The sequence below is a fragment of the Onychostoma macrolepis genome, chromosome 09 (genome assembly GCF_012432095.1).
Source record: "Onychostoma macrolepis isolate SWU-2019 chromosome 09, ASM1243209v1, whole genome shotgun sequence".
Taxonomy (NCBI): domain Eukaryota; kingdom Metazoa; phylum Chordata; class Actinopteri; order Cypriniformes; family Cyprinidae; genus Onychostoma; species Onychostoma macrolepis.
Window position 1 is genome coordinate 3,414,563 of NC_081163.1, and position 14,429 is coordinate 3,428,991.

The window sequence follows — 14,429 nt, forward strand, 5'->3', positions numbered from 1 at the left end:
AGAAGGAATATGAACCAACTAAAACAAGTCAACACAAAATACTCGACCTCTATCAGGTGTGAAAGAATCTGATAAATTGTACAATGACTATTTTGGATGGATTTCTCAAATGGAAACGCACATGCTCCACTGCTGCAAACATCAAGTAAATGTCACGCCGATCCATACCAAACTTTTGTCTAATCAGAACAGCTTAAACCCAAAATGCGAGGCCAACGGCACTGAAAAACATCGGGAATTTCTGAACGGGCTGTTGAGGTCAATGCTTTGCTGGCTTCATTCTCCGAGCTATAAAAGAGTTCTTGTGTGGTAAAGACATCACTTCCGTCCTGTTTGTATGGACACAGATGTTCTGAGCTGCGGAGGTCTTCCTGCTCAAGTGCCCTAGCAGTTCAACTGTGATTATCCCGCTCGCTCTTTTGTGGAAGTAACAAGGAGGAGGAAGCGTTTCGGAATCTCTGGTATGCAGCAGCGACACAGTTCACTGGACGAGATCCAGAGAGAGGAAAACTGTCCTCCAGTGTTCCCATCCTGCCTTTTACGCAACTTCTGAACCACCATAAAACTAACAGAAAGTTCATTGTAAAAATACATTCCATTTGTTTTATATGGTAGTGCACATGATGTTATTTCATGTGTCACATGGAGTCATCATCTTTCTATCACCAAGGACCTAATCTGAAGGCATAACCTTGTTCTGAAGGTACACTGAAAATTTGACTGAGATAGTATAATTATAGTTCCAGTAATCTTTGGAAACTTCAAAAAAAAAAAATCATTTCAATCTTCCACTTCTGTCTTTATCTGCAGCCCTGAGACCCATTTAAACTCACTAATAAATTGAGTGCAACAGAGGCAATATTTGATGCAAGAGATGTATAAAGTAATCTAAGCATGATTATATAGGCATCATGATTCAAAATAAATTGTATTTATAATTCAGTCAAGTTTCTAAAGAAATAAACATGTAACGTGACTTGGCTTCGCAGAGGAAAGTCATTCGAGAAACCAGTTTAAAAAATGTTCTGCATTATGCAATTTATATGCAAATACAAGATTTTCATTTGAGAGTAAAGGACTCTAAATCGAGTTCAACACTCATATAATAGCATATTAACATTGTTTGTACTTCATATGAGGCGTATAAGTCAAATTAAATATTGGGAATAGTGCCATGGGTTTGTTTAGATGAATATTATTTCATATTACGCTGTCACTGAGCATTGCTGTTTACATCTATTACTTTGACTCACATTTAAAAGAACAATTCACCCCAAAATTACAATATTATCATAATTTACTCCTAGCCTCCATGGACTTTGTATTATTTTCTTTCTTCCATGATAAAAGTAGTTTATATGATTTACGTGCAACATTTTGTTTTCTGATGTCATGTGATAGCTGAAATTTAAGCTATACTATTTGTAGTTTTTAATGTTCTTTTTTTAGGAGTGTGACAATATAAATCACCATCCACTTTCATGATTATGGAAAACAGAAGCTTGGATATATTCTCCTGTCATGTTTCACAGAAGAAAGAAAGTAAGTGACGACTACTTTTAATTTTAGCCTGAACTATCGCTTTAATTCCCACACAAAATGCCCAAGATTGGCAGGTGCTGAAAACCACAGACCTGAGCTCCATGAAATCCAGTAGTGCTGAACAAAATATCATTTCATTAAAGGTCTACACAACAAAGACAGCATTTATGGGTCAATGTCCTATTGAAATGGCCTGGCAACCCTTTGGCTGCTCTTTCTGCTATTGTCTAATGCAGCTGCGTAAAGACGTGAACACAAGACTGCATAAATAAGACAAGCTTGAGTTTAAAAAGGCGGCTGTGGATTAATAAAGGTCAAAAGCTGCACTAAATCTGCCTTGATATGGATTCCTCCTGCACTGCTGATACTAAACATTTAACAGGGTGATAAAGGCCTCTATCAGTGGTGTGTTGTGACTTCTGAAAGTCTCGTGGTTTAAAGGCATAAGGAACAACTTCACACAATCAACAAGCAACCCATACTATGCATTTTAATCCATGATTACATCCCTGAAAATGTTTAAAAAAAAAGGTTTTCTCTGGGTTCACATAACATAAGGGAACATTCCATGGTATCGTTCTGCTAATGTTACTTTTGAATGTTCTCGGAATGTTCTGAAACAAGTGGTAACATTTAAAAAACTAAAATGTTTAGAAAAAACATTCCAAATAATGATATATAAACAACAATTTGTGCTAATGTTTTGAGAACTTTTCTTCATAACTTTGAGAGAACGTTCTGAGAACATTCCCTCTTTGCTAGGATCAAAGTTAACCAAGTTTAACTCAAGTTCTTCAAGTTTTTATGCACTTCTTACATTGCTTCAAAACAATTTAATACAAGATTGCAGTAACAAGCACATTCTGTCACTTTTAGCCTGTATTCCTCGATTCACACCACACTAATTACATTCGCTCACGCTAATGTGAACATAACGAGCTAAAGAAGGCAAGAGAGATGATTTACTTGTTAGTGTCAGTGAAAAATGAGTAATTATATTGGTTTTGCTTTATTCGTGTACAACTTTTTACTGTGTTATCGTAGTTTATTGAGTTCCTGCGGCTCAGTGGTAGAGCATTGCGTTAGCAGCACAAAAGGTTGTGGGTTCAAAGGGAACACACATACTGATGAAAAAAAATGTATAGCCTGAAGTCGCTTTGGATAAAAGCATAAATGTAAATGTTTATTTTTTGGAGCATTTGACATGACTTTGACATGACTTGGTATTAATAATCAGCATGTTAATATAAACGTTAATAAATGCATAGTACTGGGAGCTTGTTGATCGTGCAATGATGATTTCCTTCCTTCCTTTTGGAGATCACATCCTCATTCCAATTTTTAATCACGCCCCTGATTTCTATTTTAGATGAAAATAAACTCGTCATCCTGTAAAGCACAATGAATGCTATTAGTCAAATGTTCTGAGAGGATACGCTGGAAAACGGCACAGTTAGTCACGTTGCCGGTCAAGCGGGAAGTCCTTGAAGCGTGCTAATCTCTTTAAACGCTCACAGGATGAATAGTTTAACAGCATCACATTTGGACATCCCAAACTGCACTTCATGCCACATGAGATTTCCTATCAGAACGAAAGCTAGGCCACATTTCTATTTATTGCAAACGCATAAACATTCAGTATATTGAACAACATGCACTTTCCAAGAAAACAGCACGTCTGTTTTTCAACTTCAGGACAGACCTCAAAAACAAAACAAGACAGCTCATCTGATCTTTGCATTGGAGAAACAGCCGTGCAAACAGGAAATGAGGCATAAACACGGCCTACAAGTGGACAAAGAACATCTTTGAGGACGAGAAGCCAGTGTTTCCCCTCGAAGGTCCTCTGCCCCGACTGAAACCCACACATTCCCAGAGTGGAACGGGCTTTTCTTAGAGCTCAAAGTTTGTATCTCACATCTGTTTGACTATTCAGCTCTGCGGGGAGAGACTGGCTTCTTATCAGAGCACCGCAGACCTAGTCAGCCCATCATATCCGTGCTGGAAATACGCTGAACTTCCAGTAACCGCCCTCACCCTGTAGAGAGATGCTGCTCTGCTGCTAAACGGCCTATGAATATATGCATAATCCTCTTGAGTGACAACCAAACCCTTCCTCTTCTTCCTCCTCCTCTTCCACCCCCCTCACCCTCACTCTTCTATCAAGAAGTCAATCTCTTAGCGTGCTGCTGATAAATCAAATTTCATCATTAGGCCACACGCTATAAAGCGTGCCATTCGCAACATGCGGCTCATCAAGGCTTTCGCCGATGCTGCAGGTAGAAACAGCGACACTATCTAATCTCATCATGATGCGCTGATATGACAAGGTCACCTAAACCCGTCTAAACCAACCTCACAGTCACCTGTAAAAGAGTGAATCGCATGGAAACACCAGCAGGTCTTAAAAAAATACTCAAATCATTGAATGCAGACACTACTTTGCAGCTCCTTTATAATTCCTATTATTCTTATGTGTGGTTCCTGTGATACATTAATTCTATGTTAATGTTTTAATGCATTATTGTGGGGAAACGTCCTTTAAATTAGTTACAACAAATGCTAGCATGAAATATAAATGTCGTTGCTTTTTGGCATTAAAGTAATGAAAATTTGAGAGGGAAATGTGCATAATTGTCATGAAAACTTGTCATTTTCTTTATGCAAAATCTAAAAATATGGCTGAAGTATGACTTTGGCAAGTTCGCTTGCAGGTTTCACCCAAAAGACTTTAAAACCAAACATATAACCATGAGGGTCACAGTTAAAGTAAAATGATGATTTTTACCCATTTACAATTACGCAACATCCCCACTGTGTGCCCAGAATTTGCAAAAAATCATTCATAACATATGGATGAACCTTGTACGTTCTCGTCATTACAACTTGTCATTTTCTTTAAATAAAATGACTTTGGAATGATGATTTTTACCTGTTTACAATTATGTAACATTCTCACTATTTGGCCAGAATTTGCAAAAATCATCCAGGCGGTTGAATAAATTTCCACCGAATGTTTCCATCTTGTATGTTCTCATCATTAACATTTGTAATTTTCTATATGCAAGCGATAAAAAAAAGGCTGAAATATGCCTTGGATGTGTTCTTTTACATGTTTCACCCATAAGATATATAACTGCACAAATAAACATGAGAACCAGAGTTAAAGTCAAATAAGATTTTTACCTGTTTACAATTATGCAACGTTCTCACTGCGCTGCCAGAATTAGCAAAAATCATCCACAACAACCGAATAATCTTTCACCAACTGTTTCTATATTGTACATTCTCATTAACATTTTCTTTATGCAAAATCTAAAATTAGGCTGAAATATGACTTGGACATGTTCGATTATAGGTTTCAACCAAAAGACTGCATTACCGCAATTTAAAGAGCAAATAACCATGAGGGCCACAATTAAAGTCAAATATGATTTTCACCTGGTCATGATTATGCAACATTCTCACTGTGTGGCCAGAATTCGCAAAACAAATCATCCTCAGCAACTGATGGATGACAAAAAATTTCTGCAGGTAGTGCATGTGAAATGCATGCATGGGGTGAGATTAGGGAAGGCTTTAATGAAGAGTGTCATATGAGAGGGTGCATTAATTCAGCGCTGTGACTTTTGACCATTACAACACGGTAAAGTAGATTAACCACTGAAACCGAACACTCCATCAGAAGAACAGACAGGCAGGGCTGTGAATGTATATTCCCATCAGAGGAAAATGCAGTGACGTACATGAGACACGTAAAAACTTGATCAAATAGAGGCCTATTTTTAAACTGGTGGGACGGGTTTGATCGGGAGGGGGGAAAGGTGTGATAAAATTGTGAATGAGAGCCGGTGCCATAACACAATAAAATGAAATGCTAGCACAACAAAAACACACCCATCAGAGGGGAGCGTCTGATTGGAAGGGAACCAATGACAGCTATTCTTTATGGATTAGTTTCATGGAAGTGCTGCTTTTGGACACAAGTAGTCTTTCATCCATCTATCATCACTGGAACGTTCCATTTACTGTTATTATTACAAGAAAGTGCAAATAATAGTTTCCACAAACACATTAGCACAGATCATTCTGAATTATGACTTTAAAACCCCACTTGAGACAACAAATAACCATGAGGGCCACAATTCATGTCAAAGAAGATTTTACCTGTTTACGAATATGCGACGTCCTCACTGTGTGGCCAGAATTTGCAAAAATCATCCTCAACAACCGAATATCCACCGACAGACGAATCAATTTCTACCAAATGTTTCTATCTCGTACGTTCTTGTGTATCCAGGAGGGTAAAGTTGTATCTGTGGCTCTACAAACCATAGAGACCGAGCAGCGCTGTCATAGAGTCTCACTTTGACGTATCTTTAAGACCGAATCGTTGCGGGTGAGAAATAATAGGTGTTGCGGAAGGGTAAGCAGCATATATCCCACGAACGCTCCCTGTAGTCGGCTTGCCCAGCCCGTCTGTTTCGCTCAGTTCATTGATCTGCGGTGACTTCTCCACAGAACTACACCTCCCACTATGGAAGAAACCACTGCGCTCTGTTTAGAGGGGGGGACGTGCACACAAACAACACTCAGAAACATCACAAAACAGACTCTTCGCTCAAATACTAATGCATATTGCATGTTATGCATGCATGCATGTATTTACACGCACTACGTAACGTGCACAATGCTCTGGTTTTTAAGCGAGAGGATATTACATTTCATCAACTCCCCTTTGGCTGCTCTTGGTTTCCTTTGGCCCGCATACTTCACATTCCTGAGTGAGGCCATCAGGTTTTGTGGTTTTACAATTTCATGTGTGCTATACGGACTGATTTAACACTTCGTTTAGAACGAGAAGCCAAAATGAGTGTAAATGACGTAAAAAACAATGACAATGAAATAAACAGATTCCAAAAAAGGGCCATTTATAGCTATTCGGTGTTATCTAACTGCAGGAAGAGCTGGTATGTAAACTGACTCTCCTCTACGGGTGGAAGATCTGGCTGTGTAGTTAGGGTGAAATTCACGAAAACATGTTCAGGTCAAGCTTAACCTTGTAATGAGAAGGAAAAAAACAGAAATTATATTTTTTGCATTGTGACAGAATTTTCATGACAATTAGACACAGATGACCTTAGGAGTGCTTTACTTTTTCACATTTATTTTAATTAAAATGATTTTATTAAATGATAATTATTTAATTATCTAATTATATTTAATTATTTAATATTTATTTTGCACTACATTTAATCTAATATATAATTATGTATGTATGTATGTATGTATGTGTGTGTAAATTATAAAAAATATAAAAATTATATTATATTTTACTATAATTTTATTAAAAGAAAAATAATAAAACATTCACATTAATGCAATACACACACACACACACACACACACAACATACAGTCATGGCCAAAATATCGGCACCCTTGGTAAATATAATCAAAGGCGGCTGTGAAAATGAATCTGCATTGTTAATCCTTTTGATCTTTTATTTTAAAAATTCACAAAAATCTAACCTTTCATTGGACAATAAGAATTTAAAATGGGGAGGGGGGGATATCATTATGAAATAAATGTTTTTCTCTAATACACATTGGCCACAATTAGCCAGTTTAACAGCTCTAAATGTTCTCCTATAATGCCTGATGAGGTTAGAGAACGCCTGACAAGAGATCAGAGACCATTCCTTTATCCAGAATCACTCCAGACCCTTTAGATTCCCAGCTCCATGTTGCTGCTTCTTCTCTTCAGTTCACTCATTTTCTATAGGGTTCAGCGAGTTGGGTTGAATGAGCGAGGAGAATTTTTCTTGAAACCCTACCAAACAACATGTGGTGATGTAGGTGCTGTTTGACAATTGTTTTAAAGGTTTTCTGACCCCGAGACTCAACTACTTTCTGCAATTCTCCAGCTGTGGTCCTTGGAGAGTCTTTAGCCGCTCAAACTCTCCTTCTCACCGTACATTAGCACGATATAGACACGCGTCCTCTTCCAGGCAGATTCATAACATTTTATGTTGATTGGAAATTCTTAATTATTGCCCTGATGGTGGAAATGGGAATTTTCACTGCTCTAGCTCTTTTCTTAAAGCCACTTCACTAATTTGTGAAGCTCAATTATCTTTTGCTGCACATCAGAAATATATTCTTTGGTTTTTCTCATTGTGATGGATGATTAAGGGAATTTGGGCTTTGTTTTCTCTCCTATTTATATTTCTGTGAAACAGGAAGCCATGGCTGGATAATTTCATGTTCATAATCACCCTGGAGTGCTCAAAATTGTGAATATGAATGGGAATATACTTCAGAGATATTTTACTCATATTTCATAATGATATTTCCCCCCATTTAAAATTCTTATTATCCAATGAAAGGTTAGATTTTTGTGAATTTTTTAAATAAAAGAGCCTTCTTTGATCATATTTAACAAGGGTGCCAATATTTTTGGCCATGATTGTATATACAGTGGATACGGAAAGTATTCAGACCCCCTTAAATTTTTCACTCTGTTATATTGCAGCCATTTGCTAAAATCATTTAAGTTCTTTTTTTTTTCCTCAGTAATGTACACACAGCACCCCATATTGACAGAAAAACACAGAATTGTTGACATTTTGCAGATTTATTAAAAAGAAAACTGAAATATCACATGGTCCTAAGTATTCAGACCCTTTGCTGTGACACTCATATATTTAACTCAGGTGCTGTCCATTTCTTCTGATCATCCTTGAGATGGTTCTACACCTTCATTTGAGTCCAGCTGTGTTTGATTATACTGATCGGACTTGATTAGGAAAGCCACACACCTGTCTATATAAGACCTTACAGCTCACAGTGCATGTCAGAGCAAATGAGAATCACGAGGTCAAAGGAACTGCCTGAAGAGCTCAGAGACAGAATTGTGGCAAGGCACAGATCTGGCCAAGGTTACAAAAAAATTTCTGCTGCACTTAAGGTTCCTAAGAGCACAGTGGCCTCCATAATCCTTAAATGGAAGACGTTTGGGACGACCAGAACCCTTCCTAGAGCTGGCCGTTCGGCCAAACTGAGCTATCAGGGAGAAGAGCCTTGGTGAGAGAGGTAAAGAAGAACCCAAAGATCACTGTGGCTGAGCTCCAGAGATGCAGTCAGGAGATGGGAGAAAGTTGTAGAAAGTCAACCATCATGGCAGCCCTCCACCAGTCGGGGCTTTATGGCAGAGTGGCCCGACGGAAGCCTCTCCTCAGTGCAAGACACATGAAAGCCTGCATGGAGTTTGCTAAAAAACACCTGAATAAGATTCTCTGGTCTGATGAGACCAAGATAGAACTTTTTGGCTTTAATTCTAAGCGGTATGTGTGAAGAAAACCAGGCACTGTTCATCACCTGTCCAATACAGTCCCAACAGTGAAGCATGGTGGTGGCAGCATCATGCTGTGGGGTGTTTTTCAGCTGCAGGGACAGGACGACTGGTTGCAATCGAGGAAAGATGAATGCGGCCAAGTACAGGGATATCCTGGACTAAAACCTTCTCCAGAGTGCTCAGGACCTCAGACTGGGCGAAGGTTTACCTTCCAACAAGACAATGACCCTAAGCACACAGCTAAAATAACGAAGGGTGGCTTCACAACAACTCCGTGACTGTTCTTGAATGGCCCAGCCAGAGCCCTGACTTAAACCCAATTGAGCATCTCTGGAGAGACCTAAAATGGCTGTCCTGGCGTTTACCATCAACCTGACAGAACTGGAGAGGATCTGCAAGGAGGAATGGCAGAGGATCCCCAAATCCAGGTGTGAAAAACTTGTTGCATCTTTCCCAAAAAGACTCATGGCTGTATTAGATCAAAAGGGTGCTTCTACTAAATACTGAGCAAAGGGTCTGAATACTTAGGACCATGTGATATTTCAGTTTTTCTTTTTTAATAAATCTGCAAAAATGTCAACAATTCTGTGTTTTTCTGTCAATATGGGGTGCTGTGTGTACATTAATGAGGAAAAAAAAAAATTAACTTAAATGATTTTAGGGGGTCTGAATACTTTCCGTACCCACTGTATGTATATAATAAAATAATGTACAATTTATATATCTATATATATATATATATATATATTTTTAGGGGTGTCAACGTTAACGTGTTAACGCATGCGATTAATCTAAAAATTTTAATGCATTAATATTTTAACGCAAATTAATTGTTTGATAAGGTTTGACCCCGACTTCTTCCTGTCATCGCAGCGCGGAAGGTTATCTATCATTGTGTGATGAGGGTACAGCGAACCAGTGTTGCCAGGGTAACGTTAGCGGCACAAGTGGCCTATTTTGAAAATAGTCGCGGGAAAATTTAAAGAGCTGTGGGTTGCGTTTTTTGGGCTACTTTTATAATGTACCACGGCTGCCCAAAGTGTATATAGACAAATAAAAATTAAAATAGATTCTTTTACTAATGTGTATTATACTTGGAATGTATACCTGGCAACTTAAGAATGGAGAGGCGGTTGTAACATCACAAACAACGTGAGTTTCAGCCGGAGCAGCAGAAATAAACATGACAACAGCCACTGTAGATTATATAAGATAATAAACACACGATTACGATAGGATATGGTTTGTATGTGATTTTCTTGAGAGGGAATGTGTACATTTGAAATGCTAATTTGTGCAGCGATATAAAAGCGATATATATTTTAACAACAGTAAATGACCAAATTCCACATGTGATCGCAAAAGGAAGTTATTACAAACACTCGGTGGTTTGAAGTGAGTTCTGAGGAAAACTGTACTATTAATCTCATAAATTGTTTTATGTAGCATGATGCTAATATTAGCTCTAATGCAGCTGCAGAACAAGTCCAATTCTTCTTCATAATGCATTTTGTCATAATACTTCACATAAGGTCGTAAGAATGTTTTGTTGTATTTATTTAGAAATACTTTTGATAATAGTTGGGTAAATGTATACTGGGATTGAAGCGATGTGGCTTGGTAAACGTTGTATTGCCAGTATAAAGGCTGATAATGGCTGAATAAAAACAAAAGAATAATGACAAAAGAATAATAAGGATTGTGTATCATACCTGGCGGAAATGTGAAAGGTTCTGTTTCCTTAAACTAGTTTGTCATGCATTTCTTTATTTCAACACATTTACAGGTAAATCCTAGTATTTAAAATTTGTGATTAATCATGATTAGTCCATGACTGTGATTAACACGATTACATTTTTTAATCGATTGACAGCACTAATATATATATATATATATATATATATATATATATATATATATATATATATGAGGCACCTTTGATATATTATTTTCATCTAAACCACTAGATGGCACAAAAATGTGGCGTAGCACTTTCCAAAACATTCGCTTTTCAAGATGCATGTGTATATTTGTCTGATCTTTGACGCGATCGCGTGCAGCAGGGCAAAGTTGATTCTGTGCTTACTTGATCTAATATTTTATGTTTTTTTTTTAAAATGTTGTAGATTTAAGTAACAAATGAGAATCGCTAAAATTAATGCATATATTTTGAGACAAAGGTCTTTATGATTTTCATATAAAAATGCAAAAGTTTTTAAATAACGAAAGAATATGTAAAAGTATGGTATTTGGGGTAAAAAGTGCCCCTGCTGTTGGGGCTAAAGGTGCAAAGTAATTAACATGATAATTAACAGATGGCTGACTTTTCCATTTGTTGACATGACATGGTTAGATTGAGATGGTAAATATCATATATTATGTTGGGTGTCCATATTAGAGATAAATCACCATGTTTAGAATGAAATCATCATATTTAAAAACATGATATTAATCATATCATATAATAAAATATATTCAATTATTATTGGATCTCCTTCAATACTTTCAGAATCTTTACATATTAAAATGATTTTATTTCTGTATTTTAAAATATATTTTTTATATTAACATATTTTAATGACAGTATATTTATTGAACAAAATAAATTTTATTTGTCAAAATAAGCAGAAAATAGTACAAACTTTGCTAAAGTGATTGTTTTGAACAAGTATTAACTTTATTTTAAAAAAACAACATTATTTTAGCTGAAGTATTTGTATCAATACCATGTGCCTTTTACCCCATGCTGGTGGGCCTTTTACCCCGTGTGTGGGGTAAAAGGCCCCTCTTACCACCTCATACATTTATAAGATTTTTAAACAAAATAAACAACTTGAATGATTTATTTTCACACAGAATCTGTTGCTCCATTAATGTTCAATACAACGTATATATATTTTTTTTCCTGCAATTATACATTTTATGCGCAGTGAATAGCACATTTTTTCTTAATGTGGGCCTTTAGCCCCCGTTGTACCCTATACACATACACACACACACACACACACACACACACACACATATATATATATATATATGAAGTTTATTTGCAAAAGCAGATAACTTTTTTTAATTTTCAAAAATCATGTTTTTTATTATGTTATCATGTTTTTATTGTGTTAGTTAGCTGTATTTTTTAGTTATTTCTTAACCTAATCAAAATAATTCAACTGCAGTTTGATTGAGATGAATTGGAACAAGATTTTTCTGTCTATGCAAATGAACTCATATTATTTAAATAAAACATTATTATTATTATTATTATACATAATTAATATTATATTATTTATCTGCCTCAACATTAAAAATTAAGCAAATGCAAAGTTGACATGAAATGTTCACAGCATTAAAACTGTTTCTAAGCCTATCAATTAAGAAGTTGATGTTTCTGTAGTACTGATATCAAGACTTATCTGTAAAATTTAAAGCAGAGATTCAACACACACCAGAAACCACATTTAAATTATGACATAACAGATCAAAGGAAGTCTGGGAATGATGTAGTGACCAAAACATGTAACACAAATGCCAACTCTCTTATATAATATATGAGCTACTTCCAGCTATTCTCAATCTGGAAATTCATCAACCAACTTCATCCAGTGCATTAATGAAGGAGGAACATGCATGATAAACACTTGATGATGCTTCTTCTTCACTGTCTGCTCTTACTCATCCATTTATACACAAAATCAAATAGAAAGAATAATGTAATTTTCTAAATGCACACAGCACGTCTTGTGTTTCTCCGTCACTCTTACTCTGTCTCTGAGGCTGAGATGAATGTAAGGCACGTCCTCACACCTAAACACTGCATTTCCTGTTGTCTTCTTAAATAACTTCCCCTGAGTTCATCAGTTTTCGATTTCACGCTGCTGTTTTGAATATAAATTTGATCTTAGAAACACCGAAAGTGCCTTGTGGTATCAATAATCCCCAGCTCTGGCCGATCATGCTTAGACAGCAGTTTACGTCGGATAGTTAGGATGTAAATAGGTCATTTACAATTCTACAGAGAGCAGGAGTAAGATCTTTGCCCTTGGATCCTATCGTTTTCCTGTTTGTGACCAAAAAATCAGACTGGAAAACATCTGCTATTCAGGACAGAGCAAACATGAGTGCGTCAACATCAGCCACAGATCAGATGAGAAACAAAGCAGTCGGGCATCAAAGATTTGGCTCAATTACACACAAAATAACTTCTGTCAAAGCTACGTCAGAAATAAACCAGTTCTCAGAATAAATACCACAAAAAGAGATAAAAACTGAATAAATATTTAAAATACGGGGGCAAAAGGGTCTCTGTAGTCAATTGATGCATTTGAGACAACAAAAGCATTAAAAGTTTTTAATTTAATTGATACTTACACAAGAAAGGATGCATAAAATTGATTCATCAATTCATCTTTCTATTCATCAAAGAACCTTGAAAAATAAAATATTTCATGGTTTCCACAAATATATGAGGCAGCACAGCTGTTTTTGACACTGATGATAATCAGAAATGTTGGTTGAACAGCAAATCAGTATATTAGAATGATTTCTGAAGGATCATGTGACACTGAAGACTGGAGCAATGATGCTGAAAATTCAGCTTTGCATCACAGAAATAAATTACACTAACATATATTGGTTACCATTAAATGGTTATTTTAAATTGTAATAATATTTCACAATATTACAGATTTTACTGCAATTTTTGGCAGCCTTGGTGCAATTTTATAACAATGTATTCTAGCAGAGCATTTATTGTGTTCTGTGACCTTGTGCATCCTGACCCTTAGCTTAAACATTCGGAACATTTTCAAAACAGACAAAGTGATACGGATGCATTTAAAATGTATCTAAAATGTACATAAGAAGAGAGGTGGAATAATGTGGTTTTATGCACTCGAAGGACACTCAGGGTCATGATGGTGACCTGCTGGCACCTTTCACTCTGCCGTGTACGTGTTTGTATGAATGATGGCAGCATGTCAACAGGCAAATGAGGTAGCAGAAAGGGCTGATTCAGCTAAAGCAGAGGGTCAGAGTGCAAAATTAAATGAGAAGGCAACCAAAGAGAGAGCAAAGAGGCTAACATATACATATACATATATATATATATATATACACATACACACACACACACACACACACACACACACACACACATATATATATATATATGAAGTTTATTTGCAAAAGCAGATAACTTTTTTTAATTTTCAAAAATCATGTTTTTTATTATGTTATCATGTTTTTATTGTGTTAGTTAGCTGTATTTTTTAGTTATTTCTTAACCTAATCAAAATAATTCAACTGCAGTTTGATTGAGATGAATTGGAACAAGATTTTTCTGTCTATGCAAATGAACTCATATTATTTAAATAAAACATTATTATTATTATTATTATACATAATTAATATTATATTATTTATCTGCCTCAACATTAAAAATTAAGCAAATGCAAAGTTGACATGAAATGTTCACAGCATTAAAACTGTTTCTAAGCCTATCAATTAAGAAGTTGATGTTTCTGTAGTACTGA

At 36.1% G+C, this 14,429-nt stretch overlaps 1 protein-coding gene across 5 annotated transcripts in view; it reads right to left on the bottom strand.

The window, feature by feature from the left end:
* The window catches only part of LOC131546687 (RNA-binding motif, single-stranded-interacting protein 1), a 71,923-nt gene that overhangs the window by 45,890 nt on the left and 11,604 nt on the right, over positions 1-14,429 (bottom strand). For 2 of the 5 annotated variants that reach the window (XM_058786463.1, XM_058786461.1), the window contains exon 1: positions 5,710-6,028. The exons of the other annotated variants lie outside the window; for them this stretch is intronic. In XM_058786463.1, coding sequence (XP_058642446.1) covers positions 5,710-5,763 — 54 coding nt within the window. In that variant the 5' untranslated portion in view covers positions 5,764-6,028. Of the gene's footprint in view, positions 1-5,709; positions 6,029-14,429 lie in introns of those variants that run through there. 5 annotated transcript variants of the gene reach the window in all.